This window comes from Hibiscus syriacus, unplaced genomic scaffold (assembly GCF_006381635.1).
Source record: "Hibiscus syriacus cultivar Baekdansim isolate YM2019G1 unplaced genomic scaffold, ASM638163v2 tig00117034_pilon, whole genome shotgun sequence".
In the NCBI taxonomy this organism is placed as follows: domain Eukaryota; kingdom Viridiplantae; phylum Streptophyta; class Magnoliopsida; order Malvales; family Malvaceae; genus Hibiscus; species Hibiscus syriacus.
In genome coordinates this window covers 2,408,082-2,432,397 of record NW_024063533.1, presented here as the reverse complement: position 1 = coordinate 2,432,397, position 24,316 = coordinate 2,408,082, and the positions used below count along the sequence as shown (strand labels likewise).

The 24,316-nt window shown below is 33.3% G+C and overlaps 1 protein-coding gene, 1 long non-coding RNA gene and 1 pseudogene across 2 annotated transcripts; 1 reads left to right on the top strand and 2 right to left on the bottom strand.

Annotated features, from left to right (window-relative positions):
- Positions 1 to 484: 484 nt before the first annotated feature.
- LOC120196418 lies at positions 485 to 5,655 on the bottom strand (annotated as a pseudogene).
- A 3,385-nt stretch (positions 5,656 to 9,040) lies between these two features.
- LOC120196702 lies at positions 9,041 to 23,115 on the top strand. The gene is made up of 3 exons (XR_005523202.1): positions 9,041 to 9,052; positions 15,553 to 15,554; positions 22,981 to 23,115. It is a non-coding gene; the product is annotated as an uncharacterized LOC120196702 (long non-coding RNA).
- On the bottom strand, positions 22,541 to 23,245 carry LOC120196701. The gene is made up of 2 exons (XM_039198443.1): positions 23,045 to 23,245; positions 22,541 to 22,668 (listed from the first exon to the last, which is right to left on the bottom strand). The coding sequence occupies exons 1-2, from the start codon at positions 23,243 to 23,245 to the stop codon at positions 22,558 to 22,560; spliced, it is 312 nt and encodes a 103-aa protein (XP_039054374.1). The 3' UTR covers positions 22,541 to 22,557.
- Positions 23,246 to 24,316: the final 1,071 nt, after the last annotated feature.

The window sequence follows — 24,316 nt, the reverse complement described above, 5'->3', positions numbered from 1 at the left end:
AATATTATATTTGAATAGTTAGGTGATTATAAAGTTATATCTTTTTAAAACTTTCTTAATCAATTGATAATGCATATATACTCTACAGACACAGCTGTTTGGATCTCTAGGAAGAAACATTTTCTTTTGTGAAATATTTTAGTTTTACACATTTAAAATTGTTGGATAAATAAAAATAGGTAGCTAAAATTAACAGTATGAAATAAGAATATATTCACTGAAAAATATCAATGGATTAAAATAAATATTTTAATATGTATACAATTTAAATTTGTCTAAAATATTATCCTTTCAATATATATTTAATATTTAATTGATTTTATATCAAATGAAAAAAATGTTTTTAATTTATTTAAAATAAAATATACATAATTTATGTAAATATATATAAGATACAAAATTTAAATTATTAAAATATTAATCATACAACAAGTTACAAAAACTTATAAGCTACTTTAATTTTATAATAGAAGTAAATCCCTACTCATAAATATATATTTACCATCTGTAGCACCCTTTAAGATGAGGAAAACATATATTTTTCCTGGTAAATTTGTGTTTGTTTTTCTGCTTTTTTCTCACCCATGATAAGCAATTGTGGTTCGTTTCTTCATCTTTTTCTCTCATTGGCATATTGTCTTCTTCTTTATCTATGTTTTCTTCTTCCTCCTCTTTTGTTTCCATCACTTCAACCTGCAAAATCCATTATATCAATCAATTTATGTGTTCATCTATGCATTTTACTTTTCTAATAGTGATAAGTAAAAAAAAACAATCTAATTGCTTTGCTCTATTTTTATTTAGATGTAAGTATAATTATTGGATATGAGAATGCATTTGATAAAAATATAATCTTTTTAAATGTATTTTGAGGATTTTTTATAATATCGCATGTTTAAATATACTTTTTTTTAGCAAAAATACATGTTATTTTTTTGACAAATCTTAATTCTAATCCTTCTAGAGAGGGGAGGGGAGGGGAGGGGAGGGGAGGGGAAGGAAGGACTCTAAGAAAGGAAGGGAAATACTTTTAATGGATTTAAAACCCATGATTTAAGGGAATAAGAGATAATAAAGATGAACAACTTAGTCAACCAACCAAATGTGATTGTTCAAATATGTGTAAAACTTAAAACAAAACCAAAATACATGAGAACATAAATTTTGAAGAAAAAGAAAACTATACTTTATATTGACGTATTGTAAGAATCAAATTGGAACTTCTCATATGGTAGAAGTTATTCCAAACATCTAATATGAGTATATACATTTTTCAATATTTTATTTTTAAAAAAATTATGTATTCATAATTTAAAATATTTTACAATAGGATAAACTACATGTTAGGTATCCTAACTATTACTTTTGTTCCGTTTCGATCACCCAATTATTTTTTTTTCAAAAGTATATCTAACGTTACGTTTTGTTTCATTTTGGTTACATGCTGTTGAAAAAGTAACAGAACTACTGATGTGATATATATTTTTTAAAATTCAATGATGACATGACATTATCTTATGGCTATATGTCAACGACACAGTTAATTTTTTTAATTGTGAGTGACCAAAATAAAACTAAAACTTAACATTAAATATGATTTTGAAACAAAAAATAGTTAGGTGACCCAAACAGAATAAAAGTGATAGTTGGAGTACTAAACCTGTAGTTTACCCTTTAAAATATTTATATATTATATTTTTATTCTTTTTTATGCCATATCTTATTGGTAATGGTTTTTTTAACCAATTATTGGTAACGTTTAAGTTCAATTATTGGTACAGGAAAAGAGACTAGCTAGCGGCATAACATCTAAGACTTATGGGGACTTATCATCATTTATGTTCCATAAATGCCATACCAATTAGGAAGGACACAGCTCAATTACTTCTGCAAGAAAATAGGCTAGAAGGGGCATAACATCTTAGAATCAGTAAGCTTAAGTACAATTCATAACAATTTAAATAATCAAATCGAATTCACTCAATTTGAATGAATTAACTATTAATTCTTTAAAAATTAAATTAAATATTATAATTAATCAAATAAAATTTCATCAATTTTGATTAATTTAATTTATAAAATATTTTAAAGTTAATATTATTAATATAAAACGAAACATTTTTACATTAAAAATTAAGAAAAATAAATTTAATTCAAAAGATTTACATTGATTTAAGATCATTAGATAAATGTAAATGGATAGCAAAGATTTTTATTTTATTTTTCCGATAAAACTCTTCTTAATTTTTCAACTTTTAATCTTAATTATCAATTTATGCTCATTTAATGATCTTAAATAAGAATAAAATTAAAAAATATATACCACGTAACTAGATTCTACCTCATTATATTTTATAATTTATAAAATTAAATTTGAACCAAACCAAGTATATACGTTAGAATAAACTCATCAAGTGGCTCCATTAGTTAAATGAAGTATCATTCTCCCTAGAGGTCTTAAGTTCGAGCAGATACGTCTGCAAAGAGAAAGATTCTGAACAAATACTATCTTATAATCACCTCATATTATTAAAAATATATATATACATTAGAATGGTTAAACTTATTATAAATCTTTGGATTATATCTAAAAGTTTATTTTACTCTCTATTATAAAAAAAGTACATTGTAGTGTTTTATTATACCTAAAAATTTATTATAATCTATTTACTGTAAAAATAATATTTTAATCCTTAGACATCTGAGACAGTCAATATCTTGATCCAAAATTTTAAAAATTATAGTTAGTTGACTTAGATATTTTATTTCAAATACCCTTTTTAAGTCTTTGTAAATTTTGAAATTGAGTAAATCAAACCTCTTGATAGAGAGAACAATTTATTATATATATATTTTGAAAGTGTGTAAAAAAACAACAATTTATGATGTTGACCTTTTTTATCAATATATAACACACATTCGATTGTGATTGGATGATTATTTTAAATAAAAAAAAAGTTATAATTCTATATTGTTTTTTATAATTTGAATTTTTAAAATATCAAGATTAAAATATTTATTTTTATAATATAAATATTAAAATAAATTTTTAAATATAATACGTAACTATTAATTGATTATAACGTAATTTTAATAATGAAATGACCATCCAGCTCAGTTTGGTAGAGCACAAGGTTCTTAATATTGAGGTCGTGGGATAGAGTCCCATGAAGGGCATTTCATAATTCGGATGTCTCCTACAGAAGGTGCTCACAACCTAATATTGGGGGAAGCATACTATCTTACCTCCCTTTATCCCATTATATAATAGAACAAGGGACATCCATTTTTTTTGTAATTTTAATAATGTATTTTTTTCAGCCGCTAAGCTTATGTCCCCACCGAGGATAGCGGACCAATTAAACAGTGCCCAGTGAGGAAGGGCACAGTGTAATCATATCTCACTCTAGCTGTCTTATCTTTGTCTTGAAAATCTAAGCCACGCAACATGCTATATGACTAAGCAAGCAGCTTCATCAACAACATTTTTCAACTTTGATGCACTGGATTCACAGCTTGATAATGAAAGTGACTGACCATTTATATTATAAAATCAATTTTACTATATATAATTATAAGATTCATGACATCCCTAGAGGATCACCACAATTCAACTATTAGAAGCAAAATGACATGCATTCATATGAACAGAAGAGAGGTTGGATGTGTAGTATCCCTTAAAAAATTTAAATTATCATATATTTTAAGATTTTTTTTCATATTGATAGTTTAATTTTGTATTCTTAAAATTTTATAATTTTACACTCTTAAATTTCTAATATAAAATTTTTTAAGTTCATATTTTATATAATAAAATCATGCATCTCTCCATGCATAAACACTAAGAAAATCTACAAGCGAACAGTTAATGATGATCCCCCAACGATACATCATTCCCAGCAGCCGGATTTAAAGTTTGATAGCTTTTCCGAGCACTGGCATTTTTCGTTACTAGAATGAACATCAAGATTTACTGATGCTTGTCCATGATATAAGCTGAACATCCTCTAGTGATAGGTTAAATCAAGTTTCCTTAAGTACTGTTTTTATGGTTGAGTTCCTTAGGTAGCAAGTAAGTTTAATGAAATTCGAGATTTAGTTTGATTAGTTCATGCAGTCATCTAACAACCAAGGACCCGATTAACTCCATTCCATATTCTCGAACTAAGGCCTTCCTTGTATCGTAAAAAACAGCAAGTTTAACAACATAAGACATGAAAGAACATACCTGTTCATCGGATTTTGTTTTTGTGTTAGAGACTGGGGAATCACCATTTTCAGTTTCTGATCTGTTCAATGCTCTCTCTACAATTGGTGGGGTTGAAACCGAGCTAGGACTACCAGAACTGGGATCGTGTGGAGTACTTTGAGTTCCAGCCTCTCTAGTCAATCCCTCAGCTGTCGTTTCTGAAACAGATGGTTATCTACAACTTCAAACCAATCTTAACTCAAGCAATTTCACCAGTTCAACTTAGGGCCGAGCAAAATGATGAGAAAAACGAAAACCGATTGGAAAATTAATGTTTAATTTGATTTTATTAAATTCAAATCTTTGGATTCAGATAGTACTTCAATGTGTTCCATTAAGATGGGTTTTTAATTCACAAGTTAAAAACAGTTATTATTCAAACTGAATATTTAAAAAAAAAAATCAAAATAAGTGCAATTAGTTCGGTTAATTTTGATATTAAGAAACCTGGAATAGGGAAGTGAGCAATGTCTTCCTGAACTGTTCTTGACGGGTAAACCAGAGGAGCAGAAACGGTGATTTTTTTTGTTAATCTGCGAAATGATCTTCCACTCAGTGTTTTTGCAGAAAAACATTCCATTGGAAACTCTCCCGAAAGAGGATTGCAAATGTACTTCTCAGCTTCATTCCACTTGGAGTTTAAAGCAAACCCTTCGGGTGAGCATTCCAAGCTATTATACAATGACCGAGCCTGTAATGCTGAATCATAAGAAAACCAATTACGTTGGTTCTTAAATCTACGGTTCTCAATTCGAGTGTAAATCGAGTACGAGAATGTAAGTTCTGAATGTAATTGGAGGACTCTTAGATTATCAAATCTTTATAGGCATATCCGAATATGGATCTGAGAGTTTAACTATGTTAATTGAATTTTCATGTAAATTGAAATTATTCTTTATGCATATTCGAATATGTTCCATACATTATGTTTCTCTACAAAAAAATTGAAGAATGATGATTTAGAAGTTACCTTTAAGAGCTGTAGTGAATGAATAAGTTGAAGGATCGAACCCATCTGTAAAAGTGACGCCAAAATTTTTAGAATAAACACCAAATTCCAAAATGATGCGAAAGTTTCAGATTAAAATTCAAAACCGAATCTCTCCGCGAAAAATGAGCAAGAGAGATACCTTTGAATGAACATCCCGGAGACGACGTAGCGCTGGAAATGGTGAAGTTGGATCGGAATGAGCTTGTAATTTCTCTAGAATTTCTGAGATAGGAACCTGAATATCTTCTCGAAACAGTGTTTTCGGGCGGATTCGATCCTTAAGATCCCACTCTTTCAAACTAAACTCTGATTGTTCATCATTTCGCCGCGAAGAAAATTGTTCCAAGGCGGACGCCATGAATGGAGCTACAATTTGAACAGTAAGGTTTTCAAATTTCAAAATCCGCGTGGAATTTAAAGCCGGGCCACCATGGATAGTAAAGTATCAGAAATCCGAAATTATCTTGTTTTCGATTTCCTTTAAGCATTGTTCGGGTTTTAATCCTAAATCTATTATTCAGAGCAAATTTAAATTCAAATTAATTCTTGAATATTTGAATTCACTCTCATTTTCCGAGGGAAATCTCCAACCTTTCTTGGAAAAGTTTTTTATGATAATCGATCCTTAACAAATCAACTTTTATGTACTTATGTTCTAATTATCGTATCCTTATTTTCTCTCTCTCCATATTTTAACATACTAAAATTATTATTCTCCGTGAATCCAGAGCAAATATAATTCAATATTAATAACATTTGAAAATATTTGCATCCAATTTTTATTTACGAATATAATTTTTATATTTATTTATTAAAAATAAAATAATTTGGTTCATGCAATATAAAATTATCTTTGAGAATAACTTGCTACATAATGTAACATTATTGTCATATTATTAAGGCCCCATTTGGTGGAGCTTTTAAAAGAGCTTTTGGTTCTAAAATCACTTATTGGCAGTCGAAGCAACGCCAACACGTATCTTTTGAAATGCGTTTAAAATTGGGTTTTAACCCAACTAAGAAAATTGAATATTTTAACAGTTGCGGTGAAATCTCGTTTAGAATAAAAACAAATTTACCTTCATGCTTGTTATTGTAATATTAATTTTTGCTTTAGTACGTTTATGCCTTTTCATCCCTTCTTTTACCTTTTTTTGTCCGTTTTCTGTCATTAGACAAATTTTAATTTAATTATTTTTAAAAATTATTAATTTCTTAATTTAAAATATTTTATTGGTTTTATAAAAAATTAAGCTGATATTAGTATTTGTATTGTAATATTAAAAAATTGTTAGTAATTTTAACATTAGTTAAGTTAATTTATTATATTATTTCTGAAATGAACATTTTATCTTCTCAAATGTACTTTTTGACAACAAACACTAAAATTTTAAACTCAATTTCTCAAATCACTTTTAAAAAACTTTTTTCACAGCATTTTTCTGCAACAATTTTCAAAAGCACTGTCAAACTAGTTCTTAGAATATATTACCTGTGTAGTTTATTTGGTAGGCACAATTTAATTGTGGAAATATAACATTATTTGAGGAATAGGGTTTGCAATTTGTTGTGCTACATACCAATTGGTGGCCAATGATGCATGTGAATGTGCATGTGGTTGTCATCCATCATGAAGTAGAAGAAGAAGAAGAAAAACTAAAAGGATGAATAGGTGGCGAAGTTTTTCTTTGTAACGTAGGTTTCACTGAAAGGGAGAGTTGTCTCTGTCACTAGTTTCTTTTCGTCTTTGAAAATGCCAGACTATACAAATATCTTTCCAAAAATGTTATATAACCACATGTATATGTTGGATCAATTCATCTTTAACCTCAACCTCATCATCCCTGACACTACTTGGAATCTTCATCATTCTCATTCTGGTTGCAACTTGCAATACACTAATGTGTTTGCATCCGGGAAAAAAAAGCCCGAATTTGATTTGAAAAATGAAGAATTTCACTCTTTGGAAAATTATATAATTGTAAAATAACTTCAAATTTTAATGCTCAGATGTTGACACAGTGACTAACCTTCAAAGAAAGTAGTACAACAATGAAGTTTCATAAAGGATCATACACACTAGCCAGCTGCCATCTTTTGTCACCTCAGCTTGTCAACAACATAAGGTGTAATTAATTGCATGGTGGCAAAGATGAAATGGACTGATGCAACGACCAAAGCTTCAGTTGAGGCTCTGATGTAATGGTGTCTACAGTAGTTATGAAGATTTGAACCCCCCTCAGCATCCGAATCGATATGTATGTTAAAAAAGCGTAATTATAGCACAATAAAGCAAAAAAAAAACGATTGGTAACCATGGGAATTGTAACAAAAAAGTGTAAATTGCATCTTCAACCACAATCAAATCCCTCAATTCTATACGTGCCATAAGCTTCTCGCTATCTAGAGTTTATAGAAATCTTTCAGTTTCAGCCATTTAATGGTATAAGACTCGACCAGTTTGAACCTAATTGGTTCTTGAAACCCAACCATAATTCCAACTTTCAACTTATGTTACTTGGACTCAAGTGTGAATATCCTATGCAGATGTGTCCAACATGGGAATATTCAATTCTTTTTAAGTTTTTCAATATACCGCAGGTCTATTATCCTAATCGGAAAATACGTGGACACGAGCTCCAAACAGGTTACTTCAAGAGAAATAAAGAATCAAAGAAGCATAGCTTTCAATCATAGCCACAAAGGCCTCTCTTTCCACCCAAACCTACCATAAATACCAAGTAGGAACACAATCATAATCTGTCTGGCCTACATAATTTCATGTTAAATTACCCAATTTTATTTTGATAAACTAAACTTCTTTTATTATTATACATACCTTCAAGAGGCCAATGTCCTCGAAGTCTTATGCACCATTAGATACAGACAAGTGCAGATCTTGACTTTAGAATCCTTTGTTCTCTAGATGTGAGATGGCCAACTGAAATTCAGGGAATGGAAATCACAGAACCGATTAATAACAGTTAGAAAAAGAATTCAAACGTACTCACTAAAAACACACGTCCGGGACAAATCGAGGGTATATAATCACCAAAACATAACTGGAACACATATGACCTACAGAAAGATTCAATGAAATCAGTAAAAGGGCATCCAGATTATCTTGTACCAAAGAAAGCATGACACTCACCGCACAAAAGATATGGTTGCCAAACCACTTCAGGAGACCGTATACGCATACAAGCTTCCTGTTCAGTTAGATAGATGAACTCAAGAACTTTGGAAATCACAAAACTGAATGTTGCAAAGAGCAAAAACATATGTTCATGCAAAACTTGGGTCCAAGTGAAAAAGGAAAGGGGGACAGGGTGGGGCATATATGAGTAAATCATAACTGTATCTGTAATTATGCTCATATGCAGTCACACATAGAGGAAGAGGTATTAGTGGATGAATGCAAAAATTGGGGTCCTAAGCCTTTTTGTTTTTTCAACTACTTGCTTGAGGAAGAGGGGTTCTCTGGGATGGTTGAAAATTCTTTCTTAAGTTTGAGGATGGATAACGGTTGTAGGGGGCCGCTCTCACTTCTTAAAGGAACTAAATTAGCTATTAGGAATTGGTCAGGTTCTAATCACAGGGGAATTTCAAAAGATATCTCAGATTTGGAATCCAAAATTAACAGCATCGAGCTAAAGGTTCAGAATGGAGGGATTCTAGGCAAGAAGGGAGGAGCTTTGTGCTTCGAGAAAGGAGCTGTGGCACTTGCATAAGAAGGAGGAGAGTATTTGGTTACAGAAGTCAAGAGTGAAGTGAATATTGAGGGAGATAGAAACACAAATTTTTTCATTCATGTGCATTGATAGGAAAAAATTAATCAAATTTCAGCTTTGAAGGTGGCTGGTGATGTTATTACAGACCCGATGCAGTTGAGAAGCTGTATTTCAGATTATTTCAAGGCTTATTACAATGAAAAAATAGCTTTAGAGGTGGATGATATAAATCTTAATTTTGCTAAGTTGAATCTTGTCCAAAAGATGGGTCTTGAGAGGAATTTCTCTGAACAGGAAGTGTGGGAGGCAGTTTTTCATTGGATAGTTCCAAATCTCTAGGTCCGGATGGTTTTACGATGGGTTTTTTACAAGAAATTCTGGCCAAATTTGAAGGATAAAATTATGAAATTCTTTGACGATTTTTACAATGGCAGGAATTGGGAGCATGAGGTCAATCATGCTTTTATAACTTTGATCCCTAAGACTCGTAATCCAGAAGGTATTGAAGATTACAGACCAATAAGCCTAGTCGGATCCTGTATAAAATATTTCCAAAGTTTTATCTAGAAGGCTTGTTTATGTTATTAAAGATATTGTAAGCTCAACAGTTCGCCTTTATTCCTGGAAGGCAACTTATGAATGTGCTTTTTTTGCTAATGAAGCTTGATTTTTGGAGAAAAAAGGGGAGGAAAGGGGTTGTTTTTAAGGTTGATTTTCGTAGAGCTTATGATTCGGTAGAATGGCCGATTTTATTGAGGTTATTGAAAGTCATGGGATTTGGAGATAAGTGGATTTCATGGATCGAACGATGCATCATATGCTTCTATCTCAGTCTTCTAAATGGTTCTCCTACTGAAGAATTTCAATGGGCAAAGGCTTAAGGCAGGGCTGCAGTTTGTCTCCCTTGTTGTTCAATATAGTAGGGGAGTTACTGAATTTAATGCTGATTAAGGCTGCGAATCGTGGGTTGTTCGAAGGGTTTAGCATTGGTGGGGTTGAAAATTCCTTCCCTGACTCATTTGCATTTGCAGATGATTTAATTAGGTTCTGCAGGGATTCCCCTATGCAGATCCTGAACTTCGGAGAGTGTTGAGGATTTTTAGTCTTATGTCAGGGTTGAACATTAATCTTTCCAAGAGCAAGTTGTATGGTGTTAATTAGAAGCTGTTACTTTAAATGTGTGGGCTTCTGATGCAGGTTGTGGATGGGTGTTTTCCTATGACTTACCTTGGTTTACCGATTGGTTCAACCAAAAATTCAGACCTGTTGTGGGAACCAGTAATCCAGAACTTTAATTCCAAGTTAGTAGGATGGAAAGTTGCAACACTTTCCATGGCTGGAAGACTAGTCTTGGTGAAGGCAGTGCTATCTTCGTTGCCGATTTTCTTCCTATCTCTTTTCAGAATTCCTCCTAAGGTTAATCAAAAGCTGAACTCTTTAATGGCTAAATTTTTATGGGGGAAAGGTCAGGAAAGCGGCGTATTCATTGGGTTAATTGGGTATGGTGTGTCACCCTATTGAGAAGGGTGGTTTGGGTGTTTTAGATTTGAGTATGATCAATAGAGTGCTACTCGGGAAATGGATTTGGAAGTTTGCAAATGAGAAAGATTCACATTGGAAGGATATGATTTGTTGTAAACATAATGTTGAAACATTTTTATATTTCGATATAACAAATTAAGTTAAATGGATTTTAAGATTTTCCAAATGATTTTCTAAGTATATTCGATATAACTATTCGAATATCAAAACATTACTCCAAATATTTCAAAAATCATTTTAATCCTTACTTAAGTGTAAATTAAGTTTTAATCATAAAACATTTCAAATAATTTTACAAAGTATTTCGAACCAATTCAAAGCCAAAAATTCCAGATTGCTCATAGGGAACCGATTCCCCCCATAGGAGGAACCGATTCCCCCCTGAATGGTTTGGTCCCGAGATTTCCAGAATGCTCGGAGGGAACCGATTCCCCCCATAGGAGGAACTGATTCCCCCCTAAACAGTTTTTCTCCGAGAATTCCAGTATGCTCGGAGGGAACCGATTCCCCCCAAGGGGGTACCGATTCCCCCCTTGTACAACGGTCGAAATATTTGAATTTTACACTTAGGGAACCGATTCCCTATGAGGGGGAACCGATTCCCCCCACTCCAAGCTGTTTTATTAAATTTTCACACTAAAGGCTATAATATCTTCTCTAATCATCCCCAACGTTCAGAAGTGATCCAAGGTGTATTTAAGCAAGCTTAGAAGCCATTGATAAATAACAAGAAACATCAAGCAACTAGAATCAAGAGAGAATCAAAGAGAAGGCATCAAACCTCAAGTTTGAGCATTCAAGCCTATTTTCATTCATATTCATTTTGCTTTCAATAACACTTTTGTGCTCAATTGTATTCATCTTTGAGTGTTCTTTTCTTTGTTCTAGAATTGTGCAAACATCTTACCTTGTGAGGTTTTCTTGTAAGTTTGCAAATTTGTAATCTTCTCTTTGAGAAAAGAGTGTTCTCAAGAGTTGGGTATACTCTTGAGGGAATTGTAAGGTTATCTCTTTGGCCTCAAAGAAAGAACAAATTAGTGAATTTGTTGGAAAATCCTTAGTGTGGATAGCTAAGGTAGTGGACGTAGAATTTGTTTGAGAAAGTCGAACCACTGTAAATCGTGTGCAATTACTTTCAATTTTCTGCAAAAGCTTCCACAAAATTTTATTGCCAATTCACCCCCTCTTGGCCAATTTCGTCATTCGATTAACTCAACAATTGGCATCAGAGCCTAACTCATTTGAAGGTTTTTATCGCCTCTTGAGTCGATTCGGGAAGAGTTATATCGATTATTAAAGTCATCAATGGCCTCCGCTTCAAACTTCGACTCCGGTCTCGATTCGATGCCCGTCAACAAGCCTCCTTTCTTCAATGGAGCTAACTACACCTATTGGAAGAATAGAATGATGTACTTCATTCAAGCAAGTGACATGGGAGCATGGAATGCCGTAGAAGAAGGATACATTAAGCCTATCACTCATCCAAGGTTGTGGAGTGAAGGAGATACAAAAATATTCCAGCTCAACTCCAAAGCCATCCATATTATCTTTTGTGCTCTTGGACCAGATGAATACGGAAGTTTCATCATGTACAACCGCCAAGAAATATGGGATAAGCTTCAAGTCACACATGAAGGTACCGATGAGGTAAAGAAATCAAAAATTAGTATTCTAACGCATAGCTATGAAAATTTCAGGATGAAACTAAATGAAGACATCAAAGCTATGACGGATAGATTTTCAACGATTGTCAATGGTCTCAAATCATATGGGGAGATCATCTCAATGAAAGCTTGTGAGGAAGTTAGTCTACTCCCTCCCAAAATCATGGCAATCAAGAAACGGCAATCATCGAGTCTAAGGACCTATCGTCCTTAACTCTTGAAGAACTTATCGGTTCACTCCTCACTCATGAGATGATGCTTGAAGATGAGGTGGACCTTGATAAAGTTGAAGAGACACCAAAGGAGAAGGAGAAGAAGAAAAACATTGGAGTTGCTCTCAAATCCACAAAAGATGAGAGTGATTCTAATGATGATGATGATGACGAGGGAAATGGCATTGTTTGCCAAACGGTTCAAAAATGATGAGACCTTACCGAGGAAGAAATTCAAACGAAATGAAGGCCTCAAAGATGAACCAAAGAGAATGACCCGATCATTTGCTATGAATGCAAAAAACCAGGGCATGTCAAATATGATTGCCCACAATTGAAGAAGAAGGGTCAATCAAAGAATAAGCACAAGGCTCATGTGGCTACATGGAGCGATGAAGAAGGTTCAGATGAAGAAGAACAAGAAGTAGCAAACTTGTGCTTGATGGCATTCGGGGAAGATTCTAAGGTAACCTCTAACTCATCCGATTTTGATGATTTATCTTATGATGAGTTATTTGAGGAGTACAATGGGTTGGCTTCGGATTATGAGAAATTGTTTTTAAATATAAAATGATGTTTCAAAATTGAAAAATGAAAACAAACTCATATCCAAAACCAACAATGATCTTGAAAGTAAAATCAAAGATTTGCAAATCAAACTAGAAGAGTTTGAAAAGAAAAATTTAGATTTGCAAAATTTACTTTCAAAGATCAATGATGATCATCAAAAGAAAATTGATGATCTTAAAACTTCTTTTGATAAAGTTGGAACAAAACATTTTGAAAAAGGTGGAAATTCAAAATCCAACTTTGTTAGAAAAAGTTTTAGAAACTACAATCATAGAGGTCCCCAAAGAACCTCTAATGGAAAAATCATTAGAAGTATGTGGGTTCCTAAAGAACTCATTACTACTAAAGATAAAAATATCCTACACAAATGGATACCTAAGGGGACTAGGATTTGGAAACTAATGAATATGGACCCAAAAGAATTTGGTACCAAAAATCAAAATTAATCTATGTTTGTAGGGAAATGAGCATTGCTACAAGGCATGAGAAACAAATTCAAATTCATGGTACCTTGATAGTGGATGCTCAAGACACATGACCGGAGACAAAAGCCGGTTCATATAGCTTAACGTCAAAAATGGAGGAGAAGTGACTTTTGGAGACAATTCAAAAGGTCACATTGAAGGTATTGGTACAATAGGTAATACCTCTTCCATACAAATTAAAAATGTTTTATATGTGAATGGATTAAGCATAATCTATTGAGTATTAGTCAATTATGCGATAAGGGATTCAATGTCTTGTTTGAAATTAATGGTTGTAAAGTTATTGACATTGCATCTAATCGGATTATGCTTGTTGTTCATAGAATAGGAAACATTTACATGGGCATTTAGATTCTATTGATATGACTAATTTGTGCCTAGTTGCTAAGGATGAACATGATAGTTGGTTATGGCATAGGAGACTAGGACATGCTAGTATGAGTGTTTTGCAACGGTTAATTCAAGGTGATTTAGTTCGAGGGTTGCCTAAGCTTAAATTTGATAATGATAAAATCTATGATGCTTGTGCTAAAGGAAAACAAAAGCGCGTTTCTTTTAAATATTAATGATGTATCAACTAGTAGAGTATACAATTGATCCATTTAGATCTTTTTGGGCCAACTAGAACTACTAGCTTGGGAGGAAAACAATATGCATTTGTCTTGGTAGATGACTATTCTAGATACACTTGGGTTCTATTCTTAAGTACTAAAGATGAAGCATTAGAAAATTTCATCACATTTTCAAAAATAATCCAAAATGAAAAAGGTTACTCTATCACTAGTGTTAGAAGTGATCATGGAACTGAATTTGAAAATATTGGATTTATTGAGTTTTGTAATTCTAATGGTATTAGCCACAATTTTTCAGCACCTAGAACCCCTCAACAAAATGGAGTTGTTGAGAGGAAAAATCGAACTTTAGAAGAAATGGCTAGAACCATGCTTTGTGAAATAATTTGCCAAAATATTTTTTGGCGGAAGCCACAAATACCGCTTGTTAGTATAAATCGAGTAATGATTAGGCCAATTTTAAAGAAAACTCCATATGAAATTCTCAAAATAAAAAGCCTAACATTAGCTATTTTCATCCTTTTGGATGTAAATGTTTGTTTTAAACAACGGTAAAGAAAATCTTGGTAAATTTGATGCTAAAAGTGATGAAGGAATTTTTCTGGGTTATTCTTTAAATTCTAAAGCTTATCGTGTATTTAATAAAAGAACTTTAGTTGTAGAAGAGTCTATACATGTTGTTTTCGATGATAATCCCCTTCCGAGGAAGGATTCTTTTGTTAATGATGATGTAGGTATTGTACAAGCAAATGACGTTAGACATGACGTTGGAGAATCATTATCAAAGGAAGAAACAAAAGATGAGGAAACTCATGATCCCCTCGAGAATCCAACCATTGAGAAAGGGAAGTATCTTTTCCAAGAGAGTACAACTATGTCAAAGATGGTGAAATTATAGGTGATCCATCAAAAGGGGTAACTACTCGATCTTCTCTTAGAAATATCTGTAATTATGTTGCATTTTCATGCATAGAGCCTAAGAACATCAAAGAAGCATTAAAAGATGAACATTGGATTATGGCTATGCAAGAAGAATTAAATCAATTTGAGAGAAGTAAAGTATGGACATTAGTTGAAATGCCTAGTAATAAATCTACTGTAGGTACTAGATGGGTTTTTAGAAATAAACTTGATGAAGTGGTAATATAGTGAGGAACAAGGCTAGACTTGTTGCTCAAGGCTATACTCAAGAAGAAGGCATAGACTATGATGAACATACGCTCCCGTAGCTAGGATGGAAGCAATTAGAATGTTATTGGCATTTTCATGTTTCAATGAATTTAAATTATATCAAATGGATGTTAAAGTGCATTTTTAAATGGTTTTATAAAAGAAGAAGTGTACGTGGAACAACCTCCAGGTTTTGAAGATTCAAATTTTCCGGATCATGTTTTAAATTGACAAAGCTCTTATGGTTTAAAACAAGCTCCTAGAGCTTGGTATGAAAGATTGTCAAATTTTTTAATTGAAAAGATTTTTTAAAAGGAAAGGTTGAAACTACATTGTTTTTAAAGAGAAAAGGTAAAGATTTATTAGTAGTTCAATTTATGTTGATGATATAATATTTGGTTCTACTAATGATGTTCTTTGCCAAGAATTTTCTAAGCTAATGCAAAGTGAGTTTGAGATGAGCATGATGGGAGAGCTCTCATTTTTCTTGGGACTCCAAAATCAAGCAAAGAAAAGATGGCATCTTCATTAATCAAGCTAAGTACGTCAAAGATATGCTCAAGAAGTTTGGACTGGAAAATGGGAAACCTCATAACACTCCAATGAGCTCTTCAACAAAGCTTGACTTAGATGAAGGAGGTAAATGTGTAGATGTTAAATTATATAGGTCAATGATTGGCTCTTTGCTTTATCTAACTGCAAGTAGACCGGACATTTGTTAGTGTTTGCTTATGTGCTAGATTCAATCATGTCCTAAGGAATCACATTTACTAGCTGTTAAGAGAATCTTTAGATACCTTAAGGACACTCCTAGTTTAGGACTTTGGTATCCTAGAGACTCTAGCTTTAGCTTGCATGCCTTTTCTGATGCGGATTATGGAGGATGCAAATTAGATAGGAAAAGCACCTCCGGTACTTGTCAATTCCTTGGAAATATGTTGATTTCTTGGTTTTCAAAGAAACAAATTGTGTTGCATTATCTACCACTGAAGCGGAATACATTTCAGTCGGTAGTTGCTGTGCACAAGTTTTATGGATGAAAAACAACTTTTTGATTATGGAATTGAAGTAGGTACCATTCCTATCAAGTGTGACAATACTAGTGCTATTTGTCTCACTAAAAATCCCATCCAACACTCTAGAACTAAGCACATTGAAATAAGACATCACTTCATTAGAGACCATGTCACTAAGGAAGAAGTAGTTCTAGAATTTGTTGATACTTTGCACCAATTAGCGGATATCTTTACAAAACCCTTAGACAAGGAAAGATTTTGGACACTTAGGAGAGAATTAGGTTGACCAACCTATCTTCACTTAGTGTTTAAAATAATTTTAGCACTTTTAATAAATCTTGAAAAATGCTTATAATAATATTTTGATTGCATTCTTTCTATTAGTTAGGGGAGTTTGTGATTCTTAGTGAAAATTAATTTTATGCTCAAAAATTGATTAAAGATTAATTAATTGTTTGAACATAATTAATTTTTGATATATGAGTTGCCAATACCACTAGAAAAGATTAATTTAGCATTTGTGCTTAAAAATCGGATTTTAGCATTTTGGTACAGGGAATCGATCCCCCCTTGAGAGAACCGATTCCCCTTTGAAGGGGAACCGATTCCCCCCACAGGGGAATCGATACCCCTGGGGTTCTGCTAAATCGGGCAGAACAACCCCTAAATCTCAAAAACCCTCTTCTTCTCTCTTTGCCGTTTCTTCCCTCTAAATCTCTCAAATCTCCTTTCTTGCCTCAAATCAACAATATGAATTCGAATCAAACATCATCTTCTAAACCTGTTGGAATCATTAAAATCCCCTCAATCTTCATCTTTCAAGGTAATTTTTCTAAACTCTCTATTTCATTGTTTTTTGAACATAGGATTAGTTTTAATTAGTTCTAGGTTGAAATAGTGATCGGGCATTGATTATTTAGTAATTAGAAACTAGATGTTACAACTAATTTCATCAAAAACACAAGAATTTTTCAAATTTTTTAAATTTTCGAAATAAAAAAAATGTTATTTTTCAAATTATTGTGTTTTGATAAATTATGTTGTTGTTATGAAAAACTATACATATATTGTTTCTAAACCATATTTTTCAAAAGTTTTTCAAAAACTTTGCCCATTAGGATTGATTTAGAGAATCTTGAAATATTGAGGACTCATTTGAGTTTTGGGATTAATTGAATTGCATACATTTGTTTTAAAATTGCAGGTTATTCTATCTATTCCGATTTCCTTCACCATGTCAAATCCTAAACGTCCTAGGTCTTCATCTAGTCGTTCTAGTCGTCAAAATCCACCTTCAAATCCTCCTCCTATCCCTCAAAATCCTATTCCAAATCTTGATCCTAACTTGACTATCCAAAATTCTTGTTTCAATCAACCGGGTCCTAAAGATTATCGTTATTGGTTTTACCAATATTTTGACTCATATAAGATTAGGGAAGAACGTATCCCATCTCTTCAAACTATGGTTGATATTAACTTTAAATATCTCCCTATCTTGCACGAATGGAAATTTGATAAACTTTTCGAACTTGAACCCATTGTCTATCATCAACTTGTTCGTATCTTCTATTGTAATGCCGTTTGTATCAAAAATCGTGACAAAACCAAAACCATAGGAGTGCGTTCCTACCTCCTAGGTCAATATTTCCATCTTGATCCGGATTACATAACCAATGCCTTAGGTTTGGATAATGAAGGTTTATCAAACGAAAAACAAGTTTTAGGCTCACGATATAAACGGAATGATAGTGCAAGTGTTTTAGATCTCCATGAGCGTTTCCTTCATCTCATGATCACTTGGTGGTTTCGACCATCCGGGGGTCGATATTCAACTCTTAGAGCTTAGATCTTTGGTGGTTGCACTGTTTGAAACAATATAAAATAAACCTCTCCAGATTATCTTTGCTAAAATTGTTGAAACCGTTAACCTAGTGCCAAATAAGAAACTCTGTCTTCACTAGTTTACGGTTGTATTCTTAGTAATCTCTTTCTAAAGCTGAACTCCGAGTTGGTCTAGATGCCTCATTTCCTCTTAAGAAACAATCAATCTTCTTTCTTTAACAAGAGCGGGATGGGTCAAAAATAAGGAAACCGTGCATGGGTTCGATCTTCTACTCCGGGAGCTAGTTCTTCACAAGCTCCACCCGAAGCTGACGAAGATCCCGAGCTTGAGCAATTAATGCAAGATATCGATGAAGCCGAAGATGAGCCTGATCAGCCTGAAGAGCACCGAGGAGCAAGCACAACAAACGCTCAAATGCCTCCATATTTTCAATCCTTTATGGAGACATTCGATTTCCGATACGCTACCATGGACTCGCGCTTTCCTCTATAGAGTCTCATTTATCCACAATGGGAGCTCAACAATTAGAGATTCTTCGGGAGATGCGTGCAAACAATGATCAACCAACGCTCGTATCAATGAATCACACGAGATGGCCGTTATGCGAGCTCGTTTTCCTCCTACCGATCCGGATGTTTGATTATGTGTTTTTAGTTTTAAAACTCTGAACAAAAAGATATTGTTTCAACATTTTGGATATTTTGGATTGTTTGATTTTGTGGATTGTTGATTTTGGGATTTATGAATGGTGTGAACTTATATGTTTGGTGTTTTATTCATTTTTGCATCATTTAATCATCATTAGCATATGACCATTTTGCCATATCACATTATTTATGAATATTGATTTATGAAACTAATGGCTAACCTCTCTTTTGATTGTGATCTTAGCAGCTTAAGCTATAATTAATAAATCAATTGGCTAAATGATTTCAAAACCTTGTTTTACAATGTCTTTTTGATTTAACAAAAAGGGGGAGAAGATAGGTGTTAAAGTAAGGGGGAGTAATTTCAAAACTTGATTTCAAAATCTTAAAATTACTAAAATGTTTTGTTATATCAAAAAGGGGGGAATGTTGAAACATTTTGATATTTCGATATAACAAATTAAGTTAAATGGATTTTAAGATTTTCCAAATGATTTTCTAAGTATTCGATATAACTATTCGAATATCAAACATTACTCCAAATATTTCAAAATCATTTAATCCTTACTTAAGTGTAAAATTAAGTTTTAATCAAAACAATTTCAAAATAATTTTACAAAGTATTTCGAACCAATTCAAAGCCAAAAATTCCAGATTGCTCAGAGGGAACCGATTCCCCCCCATAGGAGGAACCGATTCCCCTGATGGTTTGGCCCGAGATTTCCAGAATGCTCGGAGGGAACCGATTCCCCCCTAAACAGTTTTGCTCCGAGAATTCCAGTATGCTCGGAGGGAACCGATTCCCCCAAGGGGTACCGTTCCCCTTGTACAACGTCGAAATATTTGAATTTTACACTTAGGGAACCGATTCCCTATGAGGGGAACCGATTCCCCCCACGCTCCAAGCTGTTTTATTAAATGTTTTCACACTAAAACGGCTATAATATCTTCTCTAATCATCCCCAACGTTCAGAAGTGATCCAAGGTGTATTTAAGCAAGCTTAGAAGCCATTGATCAATAACAAGAAACATCAAGCAACTAGAATCAAGAGAGAATCAAAGAGAAGGCATCAAACCTCAAGTTTGAGCATTTCAAGCCTATTTTCATTCAATATTCATTTTGCTTTCAAGAACACTTTTTGTGCTCAATTGTATTCATCTTTGAGTGTTCTTTTCTTTGTTCTAGAATTGTGCAAACATCTTACCTTGTGAGGTTTTCTTGTAAGTTTGCAAATTTGTAATCTTCTCTTTGAGAAAAGAGTGTTCTCAAGAGTTGGGGTATACTCTTGAGGGAATTGTAAGGTTATCTCTTTGGCCTCAAAAGAAAGAACAATTAGTGAATTTGTTGGAAAATCCTTAGTGTGGATAGCTAAGGTAGTGGACGTAGACTTTGTTTGAGAAAGTCGAACCACTGTAAATCGCTGTGCAATTACTTTCAATTTTTTGCAAAAGCTTCCACAAAATTTTTATTGCCAATTCACCCCCCTCTTGGCCAATTTCGTCATTCGATTAACTCAACACATAATATCAGTAATTCAACTCTTTCAATTAACAAGGCTATCACCCACAAAGATTCATGGATTTGGAGAGGAATATTGAATAACTACGAGAAAAAGGACACAATTGGAGAGTGCTTGAGTCAAATTCAAAATTGCAAGTGGGGAATGGTAGGTCAATTGCTTTTTGGAATGATGTTTGGGTTAATAACTACACTGAAAATTCAATTCCCAAGGATTTTTGCTCTTTCTACTAATAAATGGGACAATGTTGCTGATTTTGGTAGTTACGATAACAATGATTGGGTTTGGAATATTCATTTAAGGAGGAACTTATGTGACTGGGAACTGGACCAGTGGATTTCGTTAATGTCTTTGTTAGATAATATTTATTTGATTGAATCAGCTGATGACTTTCTGGCCTGGTCAGGGAAATGTGATGGTTTGTTCTCGGTTAAAGCATATAGGTTGTCTCTACCTTGCAGATATGGAGGGGATTTTCATTGGAGTAAATGGGTGTGGTCAGGACTAGTCCCTCCAAGAGTTCAAACATTTTATGGCAGTTATATCATCAAAAGTGGCAGTTAGAGTGGAACTGAAAAAAAGAGGGGTCCTTGGATAATGTTCAGTGTCCTTTATGTCTAAAGGAGGAAGAATCAATTCAACATCTGTTCATTTCTTGTCCAGTTGCAGTGGAACTGTGGAATGGATTTCTAAGGTTATGGGATTTATCATCAGTCTTGCCAAAAGATCCCCTATCTTTACTGTTTTCATGGTCTTATCTAATGGCATCGTCTTCTATTTGGAAGTTTATACCAGGGGTTGTTTTGGTCTATATGGAAGGCTAGGAACTCAGTGGTGTTCGAAAACTGGGAACTTGATTGTGCTTTACTGTTTTTCATTTCCCAGATTTAGACTAGCAAAATGGTTTCTAGCTAATTTTCCTCAAGTTAAAATTCTGCCTGACTTATTGGTAGGGGATCCAACGCTTGCAGACAGAAGTGATACTTATCCGATTAAGAAGAAGAAAGATCTATGCTGGTTGTCTCCTCCCCCTGATTTTTTTAAATTCAACGTGGATGGGGCAATAAATGTTGATGGCTTAAGAGGTGGAATTGGTGGAATTATGAAAGATTCAAATGGATTTATCCTGATCACTTTTTCTACTGTTGTGGGACCTGGTCCCCCATTATTTGCTGAGTTGAAAGCAATTAAAGAAGGAATTGATTTATTTCTTTGTTCTCAATGGGCGGGAAAGGTAGACTTGTCTAGAGAGTGACTGCTTAAGGCAGTGGAGTGGATTTCGAACCCGTCTTCAACCCCTGTGTTTCTTAGTCTGATGGTAGAAATTGGATCCGTAGTTATTGCCAAGGACATAATGGTTAAATGGATTCCTAGGAGTTGTAATTTGGAGGCAGATAAGCTAGTTAAGGAAGGGATAGGCTGATGGTTTTTTTTATTCCTGTTGTTATTGGATTTGTTTCTGTTTAATCAAGGAGGGTTATAGTGTAATGTGTATCTTATGTATTTCAGGGTTAGAGTGTAATGCGTATCTTATTTAATTCAAGGTTTGAGTGCATTTTGTATCTTATGTAATTCAGGTTAATTAATAAATTGAGGTCTCTTTTCCTCTCCAATTAGTTGTCTCTTCATAAGAGCCAACTTTGAGGGAGGTTGTTATTGAGACCTCCTATTCCTATAAAAAAAATATAGGAACACTTCCAGTTAATTTCTAATGTCAAGGAGCATTTCTCACAGATAGAATACATGTTCCTCCAACTATTTTCATGAAGTATCCGTTTCCCACATTCATTTTTGAGAAATACCTCTAATGATCCTCCAAATAAATGGAAAAATGAAGAAAAATTTAACCATACCATGCCAGACAAATATTTGTATCCTACACACCCAAATCCAGGTAATAGGACAGAATAACCTTGAAAGAAAGAAAGGGATTACCTTGTCCAAGGATCAAAATTGTTGGCAGCCGTAGGTATCATATCTTGGATCTTTCGCTAGTAAAAATTGCTTGAACAACTAGAATATAAAACAAGAAAATATTAACTGTCTCTCCTAAATGTTAGGAGAAAAAAAATCTCTAAAGTTAAATTTATCACACATTATAAAGGGCAATGGGATACATCAATCACACACACATATATCAGTAATAAAGTGGTTGATGAATTAATTTCTGAAGATCTCTGAAGTCTGAACTATCACAAGCAAGAATAAAAAGTGTAAGGACTGCACTATAAAGCCAAACCATGTTAGAGAATATGAAGAATTCTCCAAATATAGATAAATGTAGATCGTACAAATGAAAAAATAAATAAATTAATAAAATCAGAGGGTTTTATAGAACTTGAGATTCATATTGGCAGATTCCTCACTCTCTCTTTTATCAGTTTCATTAACAGCAGAGCTAATGTCCACTTCGTGCATGGAATGATGCCCGTCTGATATCCAAACAGTTTGTCTTCCTACGAAATTTGAAAAAGTATCGTTTAGTGGCATAGATGTGATATAAAGATCAACCAAAAAACATTTCCACTATAAAGCTTAAGGGTCAAATGTCTAACATTAACAAAATTTCCACAGGACTTTTACTGACCCTTTTTTTTTTGTTTCTTTTCATTAATATGAGTTGTTTATCATAGCACTTTACTTCAAGGTTCAATCCCAATCTCCCATTAGCATTTAGCAAAGAACAAGGGAAAGGCTCCACCATCTTTCATTTCCTAGGTATCCAGAATAGTCCCGAGGCAATAATTCTGAGTCACGTGTCTTTGTAGATCATGCAAGCATTTCTAACAAATGAAGCCTTTGGAAAGATAAAAATGAAGTAGAGATGCTTACTTGAGGAAACATCGGGAAAAACAACCATTTATGCACCTTCATAACATGTGGCAATCGCCTCATGTAGCAGGTGACGTTTGATCCAAGAGCTGTGTCTATTACAGCAAGACAAACAATCTCCAGCAGTATCCAAGACCAAGAACCTCGTTGAGACAATGGTTGAATAGAAATTGCCTTCAAGGACTTAGATGGCACTTTCATAGATGTCAAGCCCTTAACCTCCTGCTCAAATGGTACAAACCACACTTCTGATTCGGCCCATTCTTGTCTGTGTTACCAGACCTGACTTCACTGTAAATCAAAGATGACAATCAAAGAAAAAAAGGAACCAACCTCAATGTCAACTTTCTCAGTACTTAAAATTATATAATTGTAACGAAAAGGAACAAAAATTAGCCAGTACTTAGAATGTGGAAGATTTGTAATCTTTGGAGTAACCTACTATATATCCAATGAACGGTGTAGCATCACACCTACTAGTGACTTCAATCAAACAAAAGTGAACATAAACGAGAGCTCTTAGTGAGCATACTTTATACTAATAATAAATAAATAAATAAATAATGACCATCTCGAAACTCATTAAGATTTAAACAAATGACAGCATCTTGCTTGCAAGGGTCACCAACTCCTTGGTTAAATAGATAAAAAAGTAAATTGTCAGGTAAAATAATAAAAACATATTTCAGGAGATATAGTATGAGCCATGCAAAGGACACCTGAGTAAAGCCAATTAAGTGAAGTTACACTGTCATGCCAAATTTTATCTCCAGAAGATTCAAGACAAATAGAACTTATTACTCGAATAATAAGGTCCCATTAAATCCCCAATCAATTAACAAATATTTATTTTGTTATTATTTTTTATAAAATAGATAAAATTTATCAGAAATATTATTATTTCTATGATTTTGTTATTATTGGACGTTTTATCGGTTTTGTTAACATATCTTGTAAAGCGCTACTAGTTTTGTTATTTTTTGTATCGATTTTGTTATTATTGGACACTTTATAGAAAATATTAAAAAATATTAATGTTTTAGGTAGAAATAATAATGTTTTAAGTATTTTTTATCGAGTTTGTTAAAATAATAATAATAAAACCGATAGCATCTTTTTGAGCCTTATTGAGTCTTATATTAAGGTTGTCGTATTGTAGAAGATCTCGTGTTCATCGCTTGGTACTAGTAGCGGTTTAGAAAATCGGGTCGGATTTAATTTTTTATTGGTTATATATAATTAATTATTTAATGGAATATACACAAATTTTTA